Source organism: Pituophis catenifer, unplaced genomic scaffold, assembly GCF_029215685.1.
Source record: "Pituophis catenifer annectens isolate HBS135680 unplaced genomic scaffold, rPitCat1.0.hap2 SCAF_3, whole genome shotgun sequence".
In the NCBI taxonomy this organism is placed as follows: domain Eukaryota; kingdom Metazoa; phylum Chordata; class Lepidosauria; order Squamata; family Colubridae; genus Pituophis; species Pituophis catenifer.
Window position 1 is genome coordinate 54,239,134 of NW_027256883.1, and position 14,840 is coordinate 54,253,973.

General features: G+C 37.8%; 1 protein-coding gene across 1 annotated transcript; it reads right to left on the reverse strand.

The window, feature by feature from the left end:
* Positions 1-594: 594 nt before the first annotated feature.
* MPPE1 (metallophosphoesterase 1) lies at positions 595-14,316 on the reverse strand. The gene is made up of 10 exons (XM_070942384.1): positions 14,192-14,316; positions 10,204-10,595; positions 8,348-8,456; positions 6,986-7,089; positions 6,710-6,790; positions 5,755-5,863; positions 4,597-4,668; positions 4,380-4,502; positions 2,194-2,334; positions 595-989 (listed from the first exon to the last, which is right to left on the reverse strand). The coding sequence occupies exons 2-10, from the start codon at positions 10,476-10,478 to the stop codon at positions 807-809; spliced, it is 1,197 nt and encodes a 398-aa protein (XP_070798485.1). The 5' UTR covers positions 10,479-10,595; positions 14,192-14,316; the 3' UTR covers positions 595-806.
* Between the last annotated feature and the right edge of the window lie 524 nt (positions 14,317-14,840).

Sequence of the window (14,840 nt, forward strand, 5' to 3'; positions counted from 1 at the left end):
TGGGGGAAATAGTCAGTCACGCAAACTGAGTCATACCATAAAAACTCTGTGTGAATCTAACAGTAGTAGTTTACATCTTATTCCAGGGGAAATGTTCAACCAAGCTTCAGTCCATGTGTTCATGGATACAGAGTGCACACCCTTATTCTGAATGTGCAAGAGGCTTCTTTTCAGTTTTCTACCTGGTTTGCCAATACTCTGCAAACTTATTAGCAAAGGTTTTTTTGTTGTTGTTGTTGATGCTGTCACATGACTACCATCTAAAACTATTTACATCTAATTTAAAAGTGACTTGTGAGGGTAGAAAATTATGTCAGCTATTATAATTATGTTTTGCTTCTGTTTTGGTAATACCTTGCTGTAAAATAACTGCATCTTGTATTGCTGATATCAAGGAAATGAAGTACCACTTCAGATGGTCATGCAGCAATAACACTTTAAAATTCTTTTTCTATTACAAAGACTGAGCCTCTAACAGCATAGGGCACTAGTGCAGACACAAAAGGAGGCTTGTAGAGCTTAGTGTACAGTTACAAACTTTTAATATACATATTTGATACAAAAAAAAATTTAGCAAGAAAACCATTCGTTTGATTGTAGATTACAATATTTTTGTACAGCATGAAGCAGTTACTTTATCCTGTAGTTAAAAAAAAAGTCCTATCAACTGTCTAGAGCTTTCTGTCTGTAAGAGCAGTTTGCCTTTGGGCTAGCAATTCAAGTACGCATTTGCTGGCATGAATGTAGTCTGATGAATTGTTCTTTAGCTTTGGTGTGTCAGTGACTGATTCCAAGTGTCTGACTTTTCATAGTGCTTTATACTTAGTGATTAAACGCTGAACAAAATTGTAAGGGGAAAGATGGGGCTGAAAGTGAGCCAGAATGAGGACCACCAGCACAGATCCTGCTGTACAGTAAATGGTTATTACTGTGTTCTCATATGGAAGAAAGCACTTGTAGAGCGAGACCTCTGTTGATGTTATGCTGCCCTGGAAAATGGAAGCAAGAGTTTAGAAGGTCTGAGGCAAATGGCTGTAGATACTGAAGATTCTATTAAGGGAGAGGGAAGCTGAGTTCTTCTTAAAGTAGCAGTACTTTCAACTGTTCATGGTTCAAGAGATGCAGACAACTCTGAAACTTCTAAAGATAGTTGTTTTGCAATTAAGCACTGAACTGCCCTGTGGGAACATTTTGTGCCATGTGAAAAAGGACCTTCCAGAACACAACAGCTGTTGTTTGACCAGACAAGGGAAGACTTATATAGTTAACAGCTTAAAACCCTTAATTATACTAATGGTTGCTATATAATTGGGGAAACCAAGCATTTGAAATTGCATGAAATAAAATACAACATAGCTCTATTCTTATAGAATTGGGAAGGGAATGGGATTATGGATAATCTAGCCCCATAGGTAAGCATCCACATGTCAAGAGTGCTACAAACATGACCTGCTAGATTATTTGTTAATTAAGAACTTTAAGTAAAATATAGGTGAGAACAGTTTAAAGTCATGTTACCTAAAATGAGATAGATTTTCATCTATGAATTAAAAATTACAATAGAGCTATAATTGCTTTGCCTTTCCTGAAGCTCAAGGAGCCGAAAAAGTAAAGTTAGCGTAGAACCAGTTTTGAAAATAGCATCATTTAAAACAAGGCTTAGAAGCAAGATTTTTTTTTGTGCTCCGGGTTTATTAAGAATTGTAATCTAGTATACCCAAAGCAAACTGTGAATTAAGTTCCTCTGAATAGAATTTTGCTGCCCTATAATATAATTTGCACTTTTGAAAAACAAAGAATCCCAGAGAGAAAAGGTGGTCTTGTGAATAAATCAGTCAAGCAAAAACAAGTCTCGATACTGTTTGTTGCAGACTACTGATGATTGTTGTAGTCAGATTGTTTACACTGCATCCTCTTTATAGAAACGTACTAAATATGCTTGCATTTAGAATTGTAGACCATAAACCTTACTTTGCACTCTACAAGCTAGACGGCTCTCCATGTGTATGTGCTTTATAAAGCGGGTGCTTTGTATTCAACTTAAGTGTACTTTTGGAGAGGATGGAAGAAGCTGTTCTATTTTGCTTTTTTTTTTTTTTTTACAGGTAGCATCAGTCTGAGAAAATAGCTGATTGCTATGTTGATTTATATTATGAAAAAATATCTGATAAAATAAACATTATTTAAATTTACCATTATGAAACTAGGATTGTTTCTGTTCCTCCAACTGAATGATGGAACACTGATTTCATGAATGTTATCATTATGAAGCACTTCACAGGCACTATGGGTATGGCCACTCAGAATCAATCGAGGATGAAACCACCACAATAGCTATAAAGTGGAATAAAACAGCACTGTTACCATTTCTACTTTAAGAAATAACTTCACCACACAGCACATCTTGCTTTCAGTTTCCCCTCAGTCATTTTAATCAGTACTAATTTATTAGAGTTGTTATCAATCCATCCATAAAGTACTATCGGATCGCCTCAGTAATACCAGAAGTAACTCAGTTTTGACACATAGCTGATTCCAAAACACTTGTCCAACATGTCTTTGAAAGAAGAATGGTTCAGCATTACACAGGAATCTTTGACTTAGTAGGGCTCGGGGAACCATTACATAATGGTTGATTTCACTCTGGCATATCATGAACAAATAAGCATGCTAGGGGTGATATGCTTGAAGCTAAAATACTTTTTGCTTCATGGTACTCCTCAGATATGTTAGATCTCAGATTTCAAACTTTCCCACCCAGCAGAGCTTCGAGCCACAAAGACTGAGACAAAATTGCAGAAATGTCTTGCATGATTTTTTGGTTCAAAATTGGAGGCTCTGGCAAATGCCTAACAAGCATAGTTTAATCTTAGCTATTTAGGTTGTTTGGGAGAATGAAGTCAGGGACAATAGTTTCCACATCATAAATGGTTTATTTAGTCACTGCTTTCATGACACATCAGGAAGCAGTTGAACAGTATACCCAAGCTTCATTTACACTCAGTCACCATGAATGACACTACTTAGCCTGTTCCTTACCCTTTTGTCTATTTGTAGGCAGTGAAACATACAAGACCTATATTTAAAGATACAATATATATTTTCCTTAGGATATCCCTCAATAGATTCTTCATTATCAAGATTCTTCATTAGAACTCATTAGTAATGTGATGGCCTAGACCCGTGATGGCAAACCTATGGCACGTGTGCCACAGGTGGCATGCAGAGCCATATTAGTGGCCACGCCAGCTCAGCTCTGGGGCATATGCGCGCGCTGGCCAGTTGATTTTCGGGCCTTCTGGGCCCACCAGAAGTAGGGAAACAGGCTGTTTCCTGCCTCTGGAGGGCCTGGAGGTGGGTGGGGAAGGCCCGTTTTTCTTTCTTACCTGGCTCCAGATCCTTTCTATGCATCTGGGAAGGGCGAAAACAGCCTTTCCCACTCCCTTGGAGGCCCTACGGAGGCTGAAAGGGCCCATTTCCCGACTCCCAGTGGGACCGGAAGTGACTTTTTTGCTGTCCCCAGCCTCCAGAGACTCCTAGAGAGGCTCCTAGAGACTCCTAGAGAAGTTCTGGAGGCTGGGGACAGCAAAAAATGTCACTTCCTGTCCCACCGAGAGTTGGGAAATGGGCCCTTTCAGCCTCCGTAGGGCCTCCAAGGGAGTGGGAAAGGCTGTTTTCGCCCTTCCCAGTTGCATAGAGAGGATCTGGAGCCAGGTAAGAAAGAAAAATGGGCCTACCAGGCCATCATGTGCCAGGAACGGGGGTGGGTGGGGTTGCATGCGCATGGGCATGTGCGCGCGCAACCCTCCCCCGCCCCCCCTCTCCTGGCACGCGATGGCAAAAAGGTTAGCCATCACTGGCCTAGACAGATGGAGTTACAGGGAGTTTTTCAGGAAGCTGAAGCAGAATCCCTAACATGTACATCACCTGCAATCCAACAGAACAGAGGTGTACAATTTTGACTCCTAGTACAAAGTTACAAAGTAGGCTCTTTGGTTGCAAAGTAGACTCTACGCTTTGCACAAATTAGGTCTTCCTTAAATAGATTTGTATCATTGAAAACTGGCAAATGTTTTGTAAGCAAATACAGTAAAAGACAAAACTTCCTACATATGGTTCAGCATCTTTCTTTAACAATGCAACAATATGCCGTCATTTTTCATAAAAGAGGAAGAATGTCTCCCAAACTCAAGATGTCTTGAAGACAAAGGAAAGCCCCTCTTGCATAGATTACTTTGTGATTGTACTTGTGTGTAAATATTTCCTTAAAAAAAGAAATTTCACTGTGTACCTTCTAAAAAAAGGAAAAAAAAATTTGTTAACACAACTCAACAGTTAACTCTTAAGTAATGCAAAGCCTGTGGTGAAAACAAAAATACCTTCTGGGAAGCTTCCTGAGAAAGCACATCATATTTCTCTCTAAAGGGGTCATTCTTTTTCTCCAGGGAAACAGAATCTTCTCCTGTACATTCTGAGTCGCTTCTTCTGTAAAGAGGATAATGCTGAGAAGAAGGAAAAGTACAATATAGTTCCAAATAAAGTTTCTCAATATATCCATGGCAAATAAAGTACAGAGATCTCATTCTATCAACTTACCTGCAATAGAATTGGAGCCGAGATTGGGACCTTATCCACATTACTACAGCTTTTTTTATGTTGATTTTGTTCCTGCCAACAAAAATCAGAAATTATTTAATATGTACCTTACACAGAGCAACCAATAAAAATGTTGTCATGGTTTTTAAGGAAAACTTTTAGTATTTCATTAGAATTGAGGAGATGATGCAGCTATATAAAATTGGATGTTCTAAAAGAAGATTCTTCTTTCATGTTCAAAGAACGGGTGAGTCAGTTTTAGGTACCACTTGAGTTACATACAGAGACTGGCAGAAAATGTCTACAAGATGTATAAGTATATTTTAGCAGAAATCTCCCAGGAGGTTTTAGAGCAATGTCTATGCATACAATACACAAAAGAAGAAAGCAGTCATAAGCACTTGAGAGTGTCAGCCCTTCAAGATAGATCAGACTAGGAAATCAAATTTTTGAATTCTAATACTTTTATTAATGAGGTTAAGGTAATAAAATCTGCAAATGTGAATATGCTTCTCCCCACCCTCCCTTTATCTTCAAGGGAACTGGGGAAGGGGGGAGATCAGGCCTGAGATGCTTTCTTAAATTACAATTCTGTCTCTAACTCAAATTTCTTTTGTCTGACAATAGACTCAGTTACTGCTTTTCCTTCTGCTCAAAGTTACCCTCTCAACCTGTTACAGAGGAAAGAGCACTAAGTATGCCATCTTCAGTTCTTTATAAATTTAACAAATACCAAACTATCTGATTTAATTAAATAGTAGGTAAGCCCTGCTATATCAAAGATTTACTTTTGGAAGTGCTGTAGGGTTGAGAAATCCATAAATAAAATTAGTATAATTTAGAAAGGACTCTCTCTCTCCATCTACTAAATTTCTGAAGATGATTACAATACTAAAAGAACAGCAGGTTTGATAGCGCTGCTGTTCTATTGATATCCACAATTTCATCTTGATTTTCCCAATGCCCAAGGACAGAAACCTTCACCCATAAGAACTTTCTCATTCATTTCAATGAAGAGAACACATCATTTTTAGAGGAAAAGACTGAGATTTGCTGAAAGCTTGTGAATAATAATTTGGGAAGGGCTTAGTTTAAAATAATTCTGGAGGAGTTGTTCTTTACCTTGATAAGCTTTCCCAAAAATCAATATATGCCTACCTTCAATGAGCAATTCAGTTGGTGGGAAAGTTCAATGAGTTTGGCTTCTGCTGTTCTGCAAATTATACACCCGTCACCTTCAAGAGCAACACTGTTCACTATAAGAAAGCTAAAAATATAAGAAGGAAATATGCAAGTTACAGCCAATAAATTAGAAGATCCCATATCCTTATCTTGGAAAGTAAATCCACACATCATAAGAAGACTTCCCCACTGAATATACTTCTAATGCGCTCAAGTGGATTCCTATCCTCCAAAGAGGCCTGGGAAGATGCAGAAGAAAATTCCTTCCATCAGATACTTCTTTGTACTATACATAATACCTTTGGGTTACAATAGACAAGTAGGGCCATGTTACAAATAAGAGGAGAATTCTCCATGGGTTTGCTCAGAACCTGCCCAAAGTAGTGAATGATCAAGGAAGAAAAATAATCCTCACAGTGGATACATATAATCATAAATATTGATCTTAACACTGAAGCTTCATATGATTCTCTGTCATTGATTGGCAAAACCCAATCAATGTATCATTGGTTACTAGGCATTAACAGTGATATAAAAATGGAGTTTAAACAATGCAGAATTTTAAAATACTGTTTATAATAATAGGAAATGAATACACGTATCTATATAAAGGGCTGCAGTTCAATTAAAACCCAAACATTAAGAGCAGAATTACAACAAATTTTATTAATTAATTATTTTATATGGCTAAGAAATTAATACCAGATAGGGAAAAAAAACAGATCACAAGCAATAGTTCTTACCCTTTCAGCAGAAATACATTAAAAATATTTTCTGGATAGCCAAAAATTAACCTTAAAAATATGTTTATGTTTTAAATAAAATGTAATGTGATGCCATCATGAAACTAATGTTTTGCTGTAAATGCCCAGGTACAAAGACCAGGCACAATAATAAAAATCCCAGTAAATAAAAAAAAAGTTACACTCACTTTATCCCTTTCCGAGTTATTATTTTTTCTGAAGAGAAGTTGAAAACTTTAGAGAAACGTTCCAACTTGAATGATGTCATCCTAGGAGCGTATAATAAAAGACACAGCATTTCATTATACCGTAATAAACACCATAACTCCTAGCATGTAGAAAACATATTATGATTGAATTAGAGCAAAATTTCCCCATCTTCAATTTGGTTTGTAAAAAGTGGACCATCTTCACTACAAACCAATATTTTAATCTATATCCCACAATTTTAACACAATGCTCACTCATAATGAAAGCCAATGTCATGATTGCCAACAATACCAACTACTTCTGTGTGGTCTGGATGCCAAAATATTTTTTGATAGCGCCTCACATCATCTGACCAGGCCTGCAAAAAAACATGTTTAAAAATTTAAATGCTAGAATCTTGTTTAAATAAAAATACATACTGATTATTATTTTAAAGTTTTTGTTTTTATTATTCCTGAATTTGCTAAGAATAAAGGGCCAGTAGACAATGCCTTGAGATAAAGCAAGCAATTCCATAATATTTATATTGAAATTCATTTTTATATTTTAAAAATGAAAACAAACTATTTCCTACATTGTATTCAGAAAAAATAAATCTCAAAAGAAGATAAAAGACATCAGTTAATTTCTTTAAATACAGCAGCTTGCATTAAGTTATTTTTTTCCATGTAGGGCTGTTGAGTGTTTAGATACTAATATATTAGAGTAATTTTTAGAACCATAAAAAACCTTTTCAACTCAACATAAATTTCTACATATTTTATTTTTATTTATTAGCCCTATTTGTCCATAATGTGTCCAATTTATCCCAAACCACAATTCATTTTCTGAACAGTGTTCTGAATATAAATTTGGCTTCAATGCCATAAAAATAATCTACCCAAGACATCTACTGAATTTTACACTGATCATTAGGGAAAAACTAAAGAGTGTTTCACTTTAAAAGAAACACTTGGTCAATAACGTACAGGTATCCTCTTGCTGTTGAATTTAATCACTACTACTGGTAGGAATCGCAAATCTGTCAAATTCAATTTTATACAGTTGCTCTTTTTTCTTATTTTTCATTCTATTCTATTTCTTCATTAATTTGGTTTTTTCCTTCTCACAAACCTACAAACTTCATCTGCATTTTTCTTTGTCCACATTTTCCTAATACACACACACAAACATACACACACACACACACACACACACACACACACACACGTGTGTGTGTGTGTATTTGTACATGAATTATCTGAATACTTTAGTAAAATGGTTAATTAAGAAAATATTTCAGGTGCGTTTGAGTTGATGTGAAGGACCAGAAAATGGGAATTGTTAAGGCACATTTTAAAATGCAATTTATAGAAACTTGCAATAATACACAAAAGTTATCTGTGCTAAAAGAACAGATATCAACATTGCCAGTATTCTCTCAGTTGACATATCTATTGTGCAAAGTACCATCTATAAATATAAATTTAAATACTGACAATGCTTCCATAATTATAAACAGCTTTCATTTAGTAATTAAGATTCTAATAAAGAACTGTAACTACTCCTGGCCCTGGGCTTTTATTCACTTATTAAAAGCATCTATTTTGCTAGGAGACCAATTCAGGAACACAAACCTGGGAAGAGCTCCATTTTCCTTCATCAAAGATATCGCCCAGGATAAAGACTATTTCTGGCTGCAGAAGCCAGAGGGCAGTTTGGAAGGCCCTCTCCATTTGCCATTCCCTAGCAGGAGAAAAAAATATAAAACCACCATATTTTAATTAACATTACAAATATTATGAAGCAAGTATAAAATCTGGATTAAAAGTAGCTGGATACGGAGTGGCCTTCTCTTTTAACATTGTATGGGATATCATTTTTAATAACCTAAATGAACAAACATCTACGTTTTAGGGTTTTGCTTACTTTGGAGAACAACAAAGACTCACTCAAAAAGTGCTATTTTGAATCTAAGAGAAGGTTGGGAAAATTGCATTTGTCAAATAAGAAATAGAAGAAGGTACTTTGAAAATGGCCTGGTACGCCCAAAGACCAGTTAAACTACTAATATACTAATATAAGGGTGGAACATATACATTTTAGAGAAAGGAAATAATCACACCTTAAATTATTATAATCCCAGAGTTAGTCAGCAGAAAAAAAAATAGTGACTTCCATTATTACGACACAAATTCAAAAGGGAGCAAACATTCTCAAATTACTTGTGAATTCCTGACATCCAAAAAGAGCAGACCACCTACCTAGACTCTGTGACTTACAGCAAGAATGGGAAGACTGACGAAAAGTTTATTAGGGGAAAAACCTCACCATATAAAATGGAAACTTTTTGGACCTTGAAGACACCGGAGAAATTAACAGTGTAATAAAGAGATTGAGAAGGACAGTTAGACAAAATTATGTAACTTGGTGATGGGCTACTGTAACATGATTTATTTTTCAGGAAAATATACAACAACATGAATGATGACAACATGCTAGTAAATATAGTCCTTGATATACTACAACTGGGACTGGAAATGTGGTCATTAAGTGAAGCAGTCGTTAAGATGTGATTGCTTTGCTTGTTAAGCCCATGTGATTGCTTCACTCAACAACCACAATTTGAAACTAGTGTTTCAGGGCTCTGATTAGTAGAGGGGGTGTGAATAAGTAGAGGGGGGAGTCATAAGTGCACTAACGTGCCTATCGTCCTTGTTAATTGTATTTTTATTCTCTTATTCTTGTTCTCATTTTTGTTTGACAAATTCCAATAAATAAAATAAAATAAAATAAATTATGAGGCAGAGCACAAGGAATTGGAAAGCAACTTTGATACTAAACCTCAAGGCTGCTTTCCCCATGAGCAGTTGCCCTCTGCCTCCTGCATAACTCCCTCTCATCTCCTTTCAACTTTTATAAAACAAGAAAAAATCAGCATATATAAACTATTGTAAAATTATGAGAAATAACAATATTTTATTATGCAACACATGTATATTAAATATTTTCTTGGCTGTGCTGAGGGCTATTTTATGAGGCTGCTATGTGTTTTATATGTCTATAAATCTTTATTTGTTTTCATGTGAGCTGTTCAGAGCCATGTACTGAGATGGGTGACTATATAAATCAATTAAATAAATAATTTTAAAATCACAGTATTAAGCTGTTTCAAACATTGCAGAACACCTGTATTCTTGAACACTGTTTTGGTTTTAAAGCAACATGAAATGAATAAGAAGATATTTAAAATGATTGTTCCTTCAAATAATGAGTGGGAAATTTTGCTCAATGAATTATAAGATTCACTCTTCCCTTCTTATGAGAGCAACTACACCGAGATTTTAGCAATATTACACCGAATCAACATTCAATAAATTAGAAGGTAGATGATCAGCTTATAAATGTTTAGATTTGTAACTTTAATTATTCAGCATGCAGCAAATGCTTCCACAAACTAAGAGCAACAAGTTATTGATATTTTGGCTCCTACCTCCTTAGCTTGTCCAACCAATGTCCATTGATTCTACCAAGCAAATGAGGATCTGATAAAAAGATGGTTTTCAAAACAGAATGTGAATTCTGTTTGTTAGTCCCCAGAGTCTGGTTTTTCAATTTGGGCCAATGACATTGAATTATAACTACATAATAAATTAAAAATTCACAGAAAATGAATACTGTCAGAGTAAAACAAATAAGTTTCAGCATAAAAATGCCTCTTTTTCTCAAAGAATAATGGTTCATAGAACTTAAGCCTAGAATTGCCATCTCAGCCTAGTGCAGCGCATTTTCCATAGAAGTATCACCAATGTCCCTTTTTTCATGTCCTAAATCAAATGTACATTACTGTGTATTTCATGTGGTTCTTCTCATCAGCAAAAAGACCTGTAAGAAACAAGGAAATAAATTTTATAGGGCCTGTACTGAATACAAACTACATTATCAGCCTCATTCACTTATATATCCCAATTCAACAATGCAATAAATAAGAACGTATCACAATTGCTTAAAAGTGACTTGGTTAGAAGCCCCACTGAATTCAATACTGTATAGCTTCATTCTTCTAACCAAAGTGCATGGCATTACTCTATAATATTTTATAATGACAGGTTTTTAAAATTTACCAAATAAAATAACTGAATTATACTAAAAAGACATATCTATCACCAAAATGTGTATTTAAAAAAAATACTGAGAAATAGTAATATTTGTGATATATTTTTTTTTAATTGAAATTTTTGGCTTCAAAATAACTATTCTGAATGGATCAAAAGCTGATCAACTTTAAACCAGGCTATTCTGATCTCAAAATTGTTGACCATAAATTGTTTTACATACCAGACATTTTCTGATTCTGTACTATAAATCTCCATCATGTGAGCCCTTACTCTAGCTTTGTGCCCGTTTCTCTACCCAAAAGAGCCATCCTTCATTTCACACTTAAAGAGTTTTTCACTGAAATCCTGAAGGGTTTTTCAGTGCTTTATCTACTCCCTCAATATCTATGGAGATCCTCAGTCATCCAGGTCATGGTTGCCCCAAAGGTGCTTTTTCAAGAGGCACCTGGATTTTCTGGTTTTTCTTTGAAGACATTTCGCTTCCTATCTTCAGCTCTGAATAAGCTTCTTGGATGAGAAGCAAAAAGTCTTCAAAGAAAAACCAGAAAGTCCAGGTGCCTCTTGAAAAAGCACCTTTGGGACTATCTGCTCATCACTGAGCAATAGAACTGAAAGAGTAAAATTTACCATATTTTTCAGACTATCGGACACTCCAGACTATAAGACACACCTAGCTTTTGGGGAGGAAAACAAGGGGGGGGGAAATCTGCCTCTATCTCCCAGCAATTTGCCTCCTTGCAGCAAACAGCAAACAGCCTGGTCAGCTTCAGCACAGCCTGATTTAGCATGAACAGCTGATTGGCAGTTGGATCGGCCTCCCAGAATACCGATGATCAGCTGTTCCAGGCTGCAGGGATCCGTGTGCCCCATTTTCAGCCCGTTTCAGGCAGCGGGGATTGCTGTTGCTGCCTATCACCACCAAATGGGACGTGCAGAAAACGGGACGCACAGAGGCCAAAAATGGGGCACACGGAGGCCAGAAACAGGACACACAGAGGCTGAAAATGGGGCACACAGAGACAGTGATAAGTGGCGGCAATCCCTGCAGCCTGGAACAGCTGATCATCGGTATTCCAGGAGGCAGAGGCCGAAGGGTGGGGGCCTGCGGGTGGGTGGGGCATCAGCAACATTCACTCTATAAGACACAGACATTTCCACCTAATTTATGGGGGGGGGAGTGTGTCTTATAGTCCGAAAAATACGGTACTATTTCTGTAACTATCAAAAGAACAGTTGTAAATCATTTAATATTTAAATTAATACAATACTGCAACAATAACCATTTAATTTCTATTCATTACTATAGCTGTGGTACATTCCATTTTCTTTCATTTCATTTTATGCTTTTTATGTAGGTTGCAAGGATGTCAAAGGAGTCCAGCCAAATTGATAGTTATTTCCAGAGACCATCAAAAAAATCTCACCTTATTTTCTAAGGCAATTCTTATTCCATAACCATTAACCAAGATTAATAATGTAGATTGGATGGAAGGCCAACAGAAAATGCCTTCCTCCTTTCTGAGCAGACTCACTTCCTTGATGCAAAACTATGCCCCTTGCTTTGAACATTCTTTGTGTGTGTGCCTTTAATACAGTGCTTTCCCTTTTCAGACACCAGCATTCATGCTTGGAAGCCAGCTCTGCAGAGGGAATTGCAAGAGAGGGGGAAGGGACTGATAAGCAGCAAACCAGACTGCCAGGAAATTGGCTGTTACTGTTATATGGCAAATCTAGACAGCATACTAAAAAGCAGAGACATCACCCTGCCAACAAAAGTGCTATAGTCAAGGCTATGGTTTTCCCAGTTGCAATATATGGCTGTGAAAGTTGGACCATAAGAAAGGCTAAGCACCAAAGAATTGAGGCCTTTGAACTGTGGTACTCGAGAAGACTCCTGTAAGTCCCTTGGACTGCAAGGGGATCAAATTGGTTAGTCCTAGAGGAGGACTGCTCTTTAGAAGGCCAGATCCTGAAGATGAAACTCAAATACTTTGGCCACCTAATGAGAAGGAAGGACTCACTGGAGAAGAGCCTAATGCTGGGAAAGACAGGGCAAAAGAAGAAAGGGATGACAGAGAATGAGGTGGCTGGATGGAGTCATTGAAGCAGTAGGTGTGAGCTTAAATGGACTTCAGAGGACAGGAAGGCCTGGAGGAACATTGTCCTTGGGGTCGCAATGGGTTGGACATGACTTCGCGACTAACAACAACGGTAATAATATAATATAATATAATATAATATAATATAATATAATATAATATAATATAATATAATATAATATAATAATATAATATAATATAATATAATATAATATAATATAATATAATATAATATAATATAATATAATAATACAATACAATACAATACAATACAATACAATACAATACAATACAATACAATACACAGACATATAAGTACACATATGTACTTATTAAAAGTAAACAGCATTCTTTCTTTCCCAATTCTAACTCCTTGAAATAAACTATTTTAGGGGGGGTATCATTTTATCAGGTCACTGTATCACACCTTTTGACATTCTCTGGGTCAACTTAGTTCAGCATTACCATAATTTTCATTAGGACCAGCTAAACCAGGGTTGTCCAACCTTGGCAACTTTAAGACTTGTGGACTTCAACTCCCAGAATTCGCAAAGTCCACAGGTCTTAAAGTTGCCAAGGTTGGACACCCCTCAACTAAATCTTCACGAAGTAGAGAGCACACCTTGGGGCCAAACATAGTTGTCTTCCCAAAAGAAGATCAAGGAGCACAAGGCGATTGCTGGGCACAATTTCCAATATTTCATCGAGCAGCTCCTCATTTTCCTCCGCCTTGCTTTGAGTGGATGAACCACCCACCCCATTGAAAGCATTAATGCTAAACTCCAAAGCTTTTCTCGTTACTTCGTGACCTGTCACGAAAATGAAATCTGACAAAGAACACCCATCTTCAACGCCGGAAGCCCAAAAGAGATTTGCTTAAGTTCCGCCGTGATGAACTGCGGCAACGGCTTGGCAATGCAAAACGCGTGACACCGACCCACGCAAATCACGCCTCAGCGCCACGCGTGAACCCGACCCATTTCTCGCTTGGAGGAGCAGCATCAACAGCACTTCCTTAAGTTCTCCCAGCGAAGAAAGCTCGGAAAACAAAACTGAAATCATTTCGAATCGTAAATCGTGATCGAAAGGCGAATCTTTTTCAGCCAACAAGAATTCCTCTATTTTCCTTCCTTCGAGCCTGCAAACAAGGCAACCTTTCAGCGCTATGATGATGATGATGATGATGATGATGATGATGATGATGTCAAATTTCTTTGCGCCCATCTCGCTGTTCAAGGCGATTCTGAGCGTTGCTACAACTCACCGAGGAGGGAGGGAGGGAGATTGGGGCGGGGGGGAGCAGCGGATCTTCCGCTCCAAGAACGAAAGACGCCCGTGGGAAAGCTTCGCCTCCGCTTCGTGAGGCCGTCGGGAGCAGCTGACGCAGGAGCCGTACCACCAAACCCCGGAAGAAAAGAGAGGCGGCAATGAATGAAGGGAGGCAGGGTCACCCACCAGGCACGTGTGTGCGCACCCGCCGCATCTACGGAGAAGTCGTCCGTTTTGCGGAAGTTATACAACCCCGGCCGGGGTTGGAATCGAAGGAAGCTATTTTCCGCGTCTCTCATTCGCCCGCTCGAGTAGATCGTGGTCTGAGCGGGCATCCCTACCTGGATCGCGCTGGCCTCGCGGGGTGTTCGGATGAGTAATTCTTGCTGGCTCTTCACATCCCTAAGGTGCTGCTCTGCAGGTTCCTACCGGCTAGGCGTTTCCATGGCGATCGTGGCTTGCAGTTGGGCGAGCCGGGCTATTCCGATGCAATCGACGCAGCAGTGTCGCCTTGGTGCAAAGAACCGTTCCAAAATCAGGCAGTACCGAGCACAGAAAGCCCAGTTCCAATTGGGCCACAGCCCAGTAGTGGGCTACAGCCTGGGGGTTTGGGACCCGTTTTAAACTACTAAGATGATTTATCT